Raw genomic sequence first — 13449 nt, 5'->3', positions numbered from 1 at the left:
CCTGCGGTGCGGATAATATTGAGTTATACTTGACAATGCATACAACTTCCTGTGTTATCAATAAGCGAAAATTGTTATGTTAACGCGTTTGAAGGAACAATAGTTGGTTCTGTATTAATATTTGTAAAATATAGCTACTGTTATTTTTGTAACTATTTATGAAAGTTATTGTTAGTATGTATAGATAGAAATTATAACTTAATAAACAATAAATAACATCTTTATGTTAGACCGTATATGTGAGAAACGCAATCAATACTAGAAATTTAAAATGCCTATTACGGGGTCTCGAAGCTGGATCTTCGTTGCTTTAAATAATTCAATCTTGAATTACTAATATATATGTACTTGCATATATACCATATTGTAGTCTTTTTCAAACTGCGCGCCGAATTGTTTTTCCGGACTAAATAAATGCAATTAAAACTACTCTAGTAATCGCGTTGCCTCAATGGTCTGATGGCTTAGGATGCTCGTACGGTTTACAAGAGGTCCGGGTTCAAGTCCCGGCCGAGGTAATATTTTTAGCAATAAATTTATTAATAGTTTTTAATATATTAACATCTTTATAATATATGATGCTTGATGGTAGCATCAAATTATTAAATTGCTTGTCAATTTAATTCGCGATTACTAGAGTAGTTTTAATTGCGTTTATTTAGTCCGGAAAAATAATTCGGCGCGCAGTTTGAAAAAGACTACAATATGGTATATATGCAAGTACATATATAGTATATATTAGTAATTCAAGATTAAATTATTTAAAGCAACGAAGATCCAGCTTCGACCGTAATAGGCATTTTAAATTTCTAGTATTAATAAATAACATAATAAAGAATAACTTAATTAAGAAAACGTATGGGGAATACAAAAGACTAAAAGAAGTATGTAAAAAATTATTAAATATTATTATACATATTATATATATAATAAGAAATATACTAAGAAAACAATATTTTACTACCGACAAAATCAGAAATTAACGGATATGTAACAAAAATGATTAATTAACTCATATGTAAAAAAAATTAATGAATTTGCGTCTTAAAATAATCATATATAATTATTGCTGATAAAATATTTATATTAGGAATATACATATATTCCTAAACGTCTATCTTTTATAAATTTTCTATACAACAAATGTGAAGAAAGCTATTATATATCAAAGTGTTAATATCTAACAATACCTTTGTGTAAATTTATTACAATTTTAGTTCAAATAAACATTTGTATTGATTATTTCTCGGTCTATTTTCATTTAACATAGTTTTCAATACAAATTTTAATAAAATCCTGCATCACGAAAAGTTTCCAATCAAGTTGTTGTTCTCATAAATAATCTTCTATACATCAGTATAAAATAATAATGTGCTTCGTTTCTTCCAGGTATAACTGTCCTGTAATAATAACACTAAAATTGGGTGCACAAATTTGTGCTGAGCGAATCCATGCAATAATATTTCACGTTTGAAAGCACCGTATGCTTTTCCGATACTCGGCTGGTTTGTTTTCCTGTTTGCCTACACAAAGCTCAGCGCTATTTTCACATTTCAATCTATTCGACTGTAGAAAAGTCGTTACACGAGTGCAATCGACTGTTCTCGTAAGCAAAACATTTTTGTGTTTTCGCGTTTTACCCGCGAAGAAACATGTTCCTCATACTTCATGTGCGTGGCATTTGCGGAGTTAGACATTTCCGCATAGATTCCTAAAAAAAAAAAACTGAATCCGAAAATTTTGTTCATGTATCAACGTAATATACGTCAATTCGTTAGTTTTATCTTTCAAATAATGTTTAACTAAAAAAGGAGTTAAATGCGAATGAAAATAAATTGAGTATAGGTAAGACTTTGAACAACTTTTTCTCGATTGCCGAAAAAAATGAAACAAGTCCCGTTTTTAAATATTATAATCTATTATAAAAATATAGTTTTATTATTTAATAAAATAAAGTTTCTGATTGTGCAAATTTAAGTATTACTTTGCAACATAAAATTATTTCAATTATATTAAATGTCCATCATTATTTATATTTTCGTTCATTAAAGCATAGCATCTAATAAATTTTAAACTAACTGTTTAAATATTATATGCGTTAGTATCGTATGTATGTTTTTGTGTGTGTGTGTAATTAGCTAATAATCTAAGCGATTTACTTAGCGCCAGCAGCGATGCGAGTAATGCGACGATCGATCGACGAAAGTTTTCCGAAAAGATCGTATCAGACTTGTTTTGCCCGGTCTCTACTGTATACCGCAAATTTATCGGAAATCAAGTTCCCTTTAGACCTCAGGCGTTTGGCGAACTTTAGATCGTGCGATTCGTGCGTCGAAGATGTGGTTTACCACCATCGATTCGAAACTCGCGCACAACTGAGGTACCGTATCAAAGTGGTTTTCGAGCCCGTCAATCCGTTACGCTTCCTTCGACATAATGGTGTTAAATATCAAGCGAATGTTGTATCAGAGTTAACGTTCTGTATGCGAATTTCGCTATCGCGACGTGTGCACTTTTTTGCGGATTTCAAGTGAAAAAAGTATCTACGCGCTGTATCGACATTTTTAGACAGAATTTTATGGCGCCCGTATGAATATTGATTACAGAACTGTATCACTACGCAAATTGAATTCGATCGTTGCGGATAACAGATTTGAATTTTGATGTTTTTTATGAAAAAAAAACTGTCCAAAGAAACACATATGTAGTCGAAAACTCGTTGGACGTCACGCAAAAATACACAAAGAGATTTTATTTCACCGTATCTGAAAAGACTCGGTGAAATGTGTGTGTGTGTATGTGTGTAAAGGGTGTACCCGTCATTGCACGTTATAGAAAACAAATCGACTTCCCGTCAATAAACCGCCGCATTCTAATCTACTTTCAATACCAGTGCTCGCGCATAATTTGGATTTATTTTAATTAACGTCAATTCCCAGTCAATCGCATGTAAAAAGTAAATTATTATGCATATCAACTAGAGCGGTGTGTACAGCTAAAAATATTTTAATTAGCGCACGTTAGTACTCCGAAACAGGTTCGATTATCGGCTATTGCTGCTGATTGCTAGAATGGAAAGAGAAAAATCGCATAGAAACGACCGACCGATTCGAAACGGAATAAATTCGTGGCCGTAATTCGGTAATCGTTTGACTGGAAAGCGATTAAAGCTAACGCTATAGGGTTTATAACGATCGTTCGGTAACGCACGAATCTACGTAATGCAGTTCTGACTGTGAACTGCAGACACTTGTTAGCGACTAATTAGCAGCGGCAAACGAGATTGGATTATAAAAAAAAATACACAGATACACATACAATACGAAATACAAAAAAAATACGAGAAAGAAACAGAAACAGAGAAAGAGATATAAAGTGGGGGATAAATAGAAAAAGAAAGGAGGAAAAGAGAAAGAAAACTTTTATGATCATGCATGTATGATATCGTGCGTGACAGCATGCAGTAAAACGTAGTAAGATTAGTATTAAACTGAAGCTTATGGTAGAATACAGCCGAAAGAAAAAAACAGCATCTACAAATCCACCGCTAACCACATGACTTTATTGAACCGTGAGGTAGGATTATTAATGTTTCTCATTGTGGAAGCTTCTATGAATATTCATTAGTAACTATGTTGCGGGAGATATGATAAAATTGTTTTACGAGAATACAAATTAATTTTTAAAATAATTTTTATTTAATATATTTTTCTATATTATTTAAGAATAAATGAATAAAGTCAATGTAGTATATTTTATACATATATGTACTATATAATTATAAAAAGTATCGTTAATAACATATAAAATAAACATATATTTTTATAGTAATATTGAAGAAAGAATATTTATTTTGAATGAAACACATCACTTATCGATTAATATGTGTTTCATTAATAATTTTAAAGAATATTATCAACATCAAACTTTTACTGGAATTGTTAAATTATTGTATCGCAATGAAATTGTATTTTAATACAATACATATTAATAGGGAGAATCGCTAAACATAAAATGTGCGGTTTTACTATATAAATACTCGCATGTTGGAATAACATAGCGAAATTACGAAAGGAACGAACGATACTCACAATCAGTGAAAAAGTTTTGATCTGTTGATTTACGTAGATTCTGGTGAAGCTATCGAAAGCGCAAAGCGCGACTTCAAACTCTAGAATGGAGAAATAGCAACGCGAAATATTTCCAATCTCAAAGCTCGAAGTTTCATGCTCGAAGTTCTCGCATTGAGTTATCTTGCCCCCAATGTCTGATCTTTTCCTATGTCCACCATCCTTTACACTCGCGTACAAATTGCGCCCTTCGCAGCCATGCTGTGCTCGTATGTATGAATCCTCTACCAGGGAAATAACAAACTTCCCGGACTCGAGACTGAAAAGTTTGCGACATTTTTTATTATTTTTTTTTGTTCCCGATTCTCTTTGTTCCTTGATCACGTGTCTCACTCCTCTGACCACTTCATCTTTGCGTATCGCGTAATTCCATGAGCTACAAAAAATTATCTCTCGTAAAAAACTTGATATCAATACAACCTTCAATAATACAAAACTATTGTACAGATATGAACAATGGAATACTTAATTAGACAACAGTAAAACTAACAAAAGCTTTACATCAATTTGTGGTATACCGTAACCAGGTATCAAAATTCACAAATAAATGTATTTATAAGAAGCCTTTTAATTAAATAGATTACAATATAAAAATTCCAGCAATAACAATAAAACTATTTATTTACTATCAAGTTATTAAAATTGATTGAATTGTTTATGCGACATGTTATCTCTTATTTTCTTAGACAATTATGATTAAATAAATTATTAATTATAAATGAGATCTCAATAGACTATGAAACAATTTATAATAAATAATAATAATACTGGTTATTATTTTTCTACTGCTGAAAATTATAATACGTTTTCTTTATCATATATGATAATACGTCATAAAAAAGAATGAGAAAGCGTGATAATAACTTTGAAAGAAATATTAAAATCTCTCATAACAATTCACAGCTCTGTTTCTGGGTCATATCCAGAGTACCTCAAATCTCTTTGCCAGCATGCCAGATTCCTATCTCCAGCATGTGAGTCTCATACATAATTTACTCCGTATCATACCAGTGATCTGCAAAATTAACTTAACACGAGCTCACTGCGCCAATTCGGAAATGTGCGAGAAATATTTACGGATCCGGGGCGAGAGTATCCACCGAAACGACCGTATCGATTACGAACGCCACAATCTAGGGAGCTGTAATTCGGCGCGTATACCCAGGAATCAAAACACGTCGTGGTAAAAGGAAGAGAAAAAAAGAGGAAACAGAGCAGACTAAAAGGAAGGTTCAATGCGGACGGATTCCTCCATCCTTTTGTCTCGATATTTTCTCGCAGGACTATCGCGCTGCACGAGAATTTCCGCGGCCGATGCTTTTCCGGATTGCGCCTGAATCTCATCCATTTGCGCCGGTCGTCGATTTTCCTCTGCGACAGGAATAGCGCGAAAATCGCATCCGCTTTTTTCCCAGGGAGCTAAAGATCGCTCCTACGAAAATACATGCCGTTAGTCGCCGTTAATCCACTCACCTATTTCATTGTATTATCACGAGCGCTGCGTCGAGTAATTTATTCGTGGGGTTGCACGCGTGCGCTGACATTTTTCTATCATATCGGAATCGTAAAACATCCGCGTGACGGATCAGCGTGACGTATCCTCGTGACAAGTGTCGCAGTTTTGACAGGAATATTGCCACTGACGCGCCTTGCTTACATGTGTAATGCTTGACCGTCGCAAATCACGCTAGCAACGTTCGCTTGGACGCGTCGAAAAATTGCAATTGTGACAAGAACCCATCGCGCTCTAAAATATGCACCGGCGACATTTTTGACAGCGAAAGAGAACGTATGGAAATCATCGCATAATTTTTGCTTATTTAAATTGTCACATGAATATTGGAATCGGAAAAATTTTTATAATTAACTTTTATAATTTATATAATAAATTTTTATAAATTACGTAACAATGCAATTAGAATTTAGAACATGAAAGTTCATGAAGATTCAATAATTTATGTACAATAGTATAAATAAATTACACGTGATGTAGTAAATAATATATATTACGTAACTATGTAAGTACGTAAGTTTAATTTAAATATTATTTATTAAGTGACCACGCGTCCATATTAAATAAATTTCTTTCCTGTGACGGATAATGACGACGCCTAAAGAATATTTCCGCCACTTTACATACTTCACCAAAGTTTTACACCTAATCGCCGATGCTCTCTGGCGAGATTCAACGCTCCAAAAGCATACGAATCATTTCTCTGACCATTGGCCGCCATCTTCACCTCGCTTCTATCCCTAGAGAAATTTCCATGAAATATTGCGCTCAGTCACGTAACATGAATTGCGACCGTGGAATTTCCGATTCACTTGCCTTATGTTCGCGCATTTGCCCCTGAATTTCCACTTACATGCACCCGCTCTATCTGAAAGATCGTGATTGAAAAATTTGAAAAAATCAAATATCATTTTGAAGAGAAAGATTTCTTCAAGCATCACGAAAATACGATATTTAATATATGTCTTATGCGTGCTGTACACACCGCGCGTACGAAATACATTTTTAAAAGTACTTTTACTAAACGGACCCTAAGTCTCGCACAAACGTAATACATAATTCTATAAGGGAGACACATGGCAGAAATTTTGCAAATTTCCGTTTCTTCCGTATAAATTCTCGACGCGTTAAAATGCATGCCGCCGTTCGGGCGGAACGACGTCTTTGGAAGAACATCTCGAAGTAATTTTTCTTTCCAGCAGCGAGTCCCAACGAAATGGCTCTGGCGAAGCTGGTTGCGGGAAGATCGAGAGTCTCCGATTGTTTTTTTAGAATTTTTTGAGTTCACCCGCAGTGAACAGACAGAGAGAGAGAGAGAGAGAGAGAGAGAGAGAGAGAGAGAGCCGTGCGCCGCCGCCGTGCAATTTCAAACGTTACGATGTCCCCCGGGAAGTGAAGCTACAAAGTAATTTTTCCCTCGCTTCTCTCTCGCTCGCTCGCTCGTAGGATATTCCTGGTGAAACTTAAAAGTGCCGCGAAACCCAGTTTGCCTCGCATGACCCCTTTTGAAGCTCGCCTATGTAGTTCAAGCACTTGAATAACGAATGTAACGACGTTCCCCGTTCATAACGTACAGCGTTCTACGACATTGTGCATAGATACTACTCGTGTAACCTAAACCACGCTTTCAATATCATATTGTACGTTACGCTCGCAATTGTTGTAAGAAATTCATGTGCGAACATCAGTGCGCATTGAAAAGCTAAAACCTTCTTTACGCCAGGAAAGCCATTAGAATTCGGGTTGCAACTTAAATCGGCTGCGCCACATTACTTTTTTATGGGCAAACGGTCGATCGCCAAATTGACGCGTTAATTATGAAACGAGCAATATCGCAGCTCTGAATACGAGCACGGAATATCGAATCGACCACCCAATTTAACCCTTTGCAGTCTCTCATTCGGTGGGTTAGATAGGATCAAATTATCAATTCATACAAAATAGCGGAACATGAAAGACAAGTGAATTTTTAAAATAATTTTGGTCACCGAAATATTAATCGAGTGGAAATAATTATAATAAATAATAATGTTTAATCAATTCTAATCATAGGCAGATATATTTATCTATCATTGATACACGTAAAAGTAATGAAAATCGTCAAAATAACGAAATACTATCTTTTCAATAAAATTCTGTGATTTGTGCCGTGATAGCAATAAACAAAATCGACTGACCTAGTAAATAACTCCATAGATTAAATCTTCGAAAATATCGATGCGTGCATCCACTGAGCACATTCAATGGCCTCGACTGTACTCTTTTAATACGGTCTTTTATTACAGTTGACATTTTGGATGCAAGCCAGTTTAAGACTTTCTCTGCAATTCTTGCCGCCTCTTTTCCCAACTTCCTTCTGCACTTCCGCTTCCATACTCAAGAATATTAACGGTAGACTATAAGCTCACATGCAGAATGTATATATTTTCCAATTTTTTAAATAAAAGTACAGTTATGATAAGTACTGCTTAATGCAAAATTTTGATGATGGTTTTCTGATTTTGATGATAGCTATTCAAGTTCCTCTCGAATAACTCTCAATAATAAATATTTCAGTAAACTGTACTGTTTTGCATTTATACATATTACAAATCGTATATTATCATCTCTTCAAATGCCTACCATATTATTATTTAAAAAATATACTTTTAGGAAAAAAGTAAAAAAAAAAAAAAATAATCTGAAGTTTTCAAATAATTTCAATAATCTTAAAAATCTTTATATTATTACATTCTAATCTTCTCATCGTCTATATATACTTTGAAGTATAACATTAATCGAACTCGACAATATAATCTAAAAAGTAAAGACCGGATGAAATTGTTATTTATACTAATTATTCATCATAGAAGAAGCCGGATTGAGCACGAGATTATGAAAATTTATTTCAAAAGCGGAAACCAATATCGACTCGTAGTTAATGGTGAAAGCTAAGCGTGACGCATGCGACGAATGTAACGTTACTATTCAGTGCAACTGAATAGATTCGGTTCAATATCAATCGTCTATAGAAGCGAACGATCGTATAATCGTCGTTCGAACCGGTGGCTGTAGGGTTTCAACAATATCGTTCACATGGCACTAAATCACTTCCTATTCATTAATCATCAAGCGGTACGTTACGTCAGTGAATTTATATCTCATTTCGGTATATTTTGCCTGCTGTATTAAATTCATGCAGTGTACGAAAATAAAAATTTCTTATTTTTCAATAATGTCATTATATTATTACTTTACACGAACAATCAATTGATATTTAAACGAAATTTTTAGAGCAAAATTGGAATTCTGGAATTATCTCTCTGTAAAAAAATGTTTTAATAACAAAAAAAATTTTTAAATAAATAAACTATAATTTGCATATAAATTTTCGATATCTATCTAAAAATTAAATTATTTTTCTACAAAAAGAAACAAAAATTTTGTTTCAATTTACTTTCTCGCAAAAATTCTTGATAATTATCGATTTGAAAAATAATATTGTTTACATAATACGCTTCACTTTGATGGAACTATTCAGCTATTTAATAATATCGTAAAATATTTTAAAAATACGACGTGATGAGCCGCAAATTCCGTAATGATTATTGCCAACTAAAGTTAGCTTCGTGCAAATATTTCTGTAAGACCATCGGAAGTTCAAACAACGCCGAGGCTTTCAGAACCCCAGCCGGTGCAGAAAGCGACGTGTATGGCCAGCCGAGTATGAACGAACCGCATTCCCGCGGTCAACGAGTAGTGCGGGTCGTCGTTTGGTCGGGCAGTGGATATAGTTAAACGACATTGCTCAGCACTCAAGTAATTCTCGTTCTTTTGTACACGACTAGCACCGAGCTGAGCTAATCCCTCTTGTACACGAATCTCTTGGTTCTTGGCAGCGGATATTTTCCGGTACGATTGAACCTTTTATGTATGTACTTTTGATTTGAGCTATTCGATCCCGTTGCGTAAAATTCAAAAATATAAAAGTAGAAATGAGCAGAAAAGCTTATAATACGTTTATCTTCCTTAAAAATTGACAAATTCCATTCAGCCAAGTGATGATTTTATCAAAAATTAATGTTTCATATATATATGACAGATTATATATATATAAATTCTCAATGTAAATGTTGCATGATAAATAAGTTGTTTCCATAATCAATCATCAGTTGCGAAAGAAGAAACCATCAATCATTTTTCCAAGAAATTTACGTCAGAGGCGAGCGTGTTTTCTCTCTCAACAATCTCGTAAACAGAATAATGCACGGAACAAAGGATATGCTTTATCTACATGACTCTTTCATATAATCATACAATATGGGGAAGTAGTACCATGGTTCGTTCTATACTGGTAGAGATTATTTGCGGCGAAGATTAAACTCCGACCATCGTGTACGATTTTCCTCCATATTCGCAAGTTGCCTTGCTGGCAAAGGCGAAGGCCTTAGAAAGTGAACACCAAGAGCTTTGATACCTTACTTGAGAAATAATTCACTGTTTCGTTCTCGTAAATTTCAAATCTCGGCGACAGGCAAACATCCACCGGCATCGCTTGGATGAGCAAGGCTTAATAATTTATAATCTCTGTCAAAGCCGCACATCTCTTTCTCGAAAATATCACTCGGTTCTGAGGTCATCGACCTCAAAGAGTACAAGGTGCGGAAACAATGGGCGAGCTATGTACACTACTATTACTATCTTCTTCTCATGTTGCTTCCCTTTCGGTCTATCTTCATTACACGAGGTAATCTCGCGAGAACAATACTCTCGCGTATGCTGTACTAAATACATGTATAAAAAAAACTTCTATAGCTTGGTGTTAAATCGTTTTGTGTCATCATTGAAGTCATTTGTTTTTCCGCTGAACAATTCATCTGACAAATTGCTCCAAAAAAGCCTCTTTGACTCTGATAACAATACGTGACTATGTATAGGATTTACACTCGAAAAGCTTATTTTTTGCACAATGTCCAAAGCCGATGCTACATAATAATTTCGAAAATAATAAAAATGCAATATTTATAATATACTTCGTTACAACTAACTAGTTAATAATTAGCATTATGTCGTCATATTTTCTAATAAGCAATTGCACTTTTGATTAATTGTATTTTAATTAAAGTTTGAAATTTATATACATTTTATCGATAAAAAATGCTTATCCATACCTTGCATTTAATCTTTCTACAAATTATTATCACCTACCTTGATCTTCTAAATACAACTAGAATAAGGAAGATTATCTATTGCAGAGTGGCGGCCAGAGTGGTGTATGGATAGTAAGCGTGATTATACTGTCGATTGGCACCTGGGTGGGCAGAGTCGGGCCACGTCCAGCAGATGGAGAGCTCGCGCTTCTGACATCGCCGCGTGAGCGATTGGAAACCGTTAGACAGGTTCTTTCTGAGGTGCCTTTGATCGACGGCCACAATGACCTACCGTGGAACATCCGCAATTTCCTTCACAACCAGTTGGCGGAGTTCGATTTCGACAGGGATCTACGTCAAGTCGCGCCTTGGAGCAAAAGCGCTTGGAGTCAGACCGACCTGGTTAGATTGCGACAAGGCATGGTCGGCGGTCAGGTAATTGCAAAAGGATATCAAAATAAAATAATGTATAATAATTGAACTTAGTTTTGATAATATTCTTCGATAGAAATTTTGGAGTCATTTTTTAGACAAAACTTTAAATAGATTATTAATCTTTATTCGTAATTATTTATCCCTCCCCCAAAAAAATATTCTGCGATAAGCAGGGAATTTCTCTTAGCATTTCCTCTAAACAGAAAATCTTACATGAATCAGGCGCGTGTATTTGTAACACATATTTATCTATAAAAATGAGGACATATGAGCTGTGATCAAAAATAAATTCCTCTATATAAAAAATTCTATTATAATAACTCAAATAGCCGTTTGAAATAAGAAGATATTAGCGGTACGCTTATTTGTTAGAAGTTCGTCATTTACGTGCTACCGTAGTACGCGTGCATGTCAGTACATGCAAGACATTCTAGCATCAAGAGGATTGCAATCCTAAAACCAGCACTTTATGGTTATATGAAATTCCTTTACTTTGCAGAGTATCTTCTTGAGGTCGTATATAAATGGAAAATCCTCTTATATTAACACAGCACCACTAAATGGCAGAATATTTTTGTCTGGGTGTTATAATCAGAATTGAAATATATAGTTAAGTGTATTTTTAACTTGACGTCCGAGACATTACCGTGTCTCCTAATATATAATCTTTCTTGATATTGAATCTAAAAAAAACCTGCACAAAAAACACGTTCAAAAATCAAATTGCATTATTATGCAATGTAATAAGCAATCTAGACCCGGATATTTCACGGAAACCGTACTAGAGATGACTAGGCGAGTTTCAGGTGTCGGCGATATTATGAGCGTGACGGATTGAATGCATCGATTATCGTCGCATGCAAGCACTCAGGAGCTCGTTAGGTCTGAATGATGCGAGCATTAAGCACGTATCATGCTTGCACGCACACATATATTGTAGAAATGATCTAAAGGAAAATATATATTGTATACAAAGAATAATGAATAAGATTTATAATAATCTCGTTAAATCTTTTTGCTTGTCATGTCAGTGAAATTTAAAATAAAATTGCGTATAAAACACTATGTTCTAACATGTTCTCTATTTTCAACACAATATTCTCTATTCTCAAGAATAATGAGGAAAAAATGTCATTTTAATAAAATGTAACAATTATGCGAGGAGTTGTATGAATTCGTAAGATAAAACAATGTTTTTAAACGCAAACAACATTGCGAATTCCAGCATTCTTTTCTTGTAAAACGAAGAGAAAAATTACATAACTGCAACCGGAAATTACATTCTTTTGCATATTTATGACATTATTGTGTATAGATATGCAACATATATTGTGAAATATTATATTATTATAATATAGAAATATTTTGTCACCTTAATTAATCTATGATTTTTTTCGGTAAATGTAAATTGAAATACATGTTTTAATTAAAAATATATTTCTCCCCCCCCCCCCTAAGAAAATAAAAAGACATAAAAAGTATGCCACATTTTCCACGCTTTTCTTGGGATTTTTTCGCATTTCTCTTTAAATATACGAGAGAAATATGGTCGTTCCAACTACCTGCGCAATCTTTTCCGACGATTATATATAATAATTTTTTTTTCTAGTTTTGGGCTGCTTACGTACCGTGTGAATCTCAACATCTTAACGCGGTTCAGCTGACTCTTGAACAGGTGGACCTCATTAAGAGGCTCATAGAAAAATATTCCCAGCATTTACAGTTCGCTGCATCGTCGAGAGGTAAGTGCAGCTAACCGTAATGCGAGACGTAGAATGCTCGAAAATAATATACTGCGATCGACAGAGTGACAACTGTATTCAACTATATTTCTAACTTCTAGAGATTTTGGAGGCTCACGGGAGGGGCAGAATAGCTTCTCTGATTGGAGTGGAGGGTGGGCATAGTCTAGGAAGTAGTTTAGCCGTTTTAAGAACACTTTACCAGCTGGGTGTACGGTACCTTACACTGACACACACTTGCAACACTCCGTGGGCGAAAAGTTCGTCGGTGGAAGACGACGATGAAGATGGTAAATTAGATGCAAGTTTGGAATAAACATCTTCTTCAGAATGAACAGAGCTGAAACTTGCGAACTTAATCTCATAAAGATTCATGAATCCACAAATATAGTTAAAAAAATTAAATTGCAATAAAAATTTTTAATAAATAGAATATCTTTGATCAACTTTTTTTCTGAAACTGTAGTCATATTTTTAAAAAATTATATATATATATTATA

General features: G+C 34.3%; 1 protein-coding gene across 1 annotated transcript in view; it reads left to right on the top strand.

The window, feature by feature from the left end:
* LOC108766712 (dipeptidase 1) overlaps positions 1–13449 on the top strand; it is a 111256-nt gene that overhangs the window by 92871 nt on the left and 4936 nt on the right. The window contains exons 2-4 of the mRNA XM_018516182.1: positions 10878–11207; positions 12817–12949; positions 13051–13239. Coding sequence (XP_018371684.1) covers positions 10878–11207; positions 12817–12949; positions 13051–13239 — 652 coding nt within the window. The remainder of the gene's footprint in view (positions 1–10877; positions 11208–12816; positions 12950–13050; positions 13240–13449) is intronic.

The sequence above is a fragment of the Trachymyrmex cornetzi genome, unplaced genomic scaffold, assembly GCF_001594075.2.
Source record: "Trachymyrmex cornetzi isolate Tcor2-1 unplaced genomic scaffold, Tcor1.1 scaffold61, whole genome shotgun sequence".
In the NCBI taxonomy this organism is placed as follows: domain Eukaryota; kingdom Metazoa; phylum Arthropoda; class Insecta; order Hymenoptera; family Formicidae; genus Trachymyrmex; species Trachymyrmex cornetzi.
Note: the sequence above shows the minus strand (reverse complement) of the source record. Positions and strands in the feature narration are given on the sequence as shown.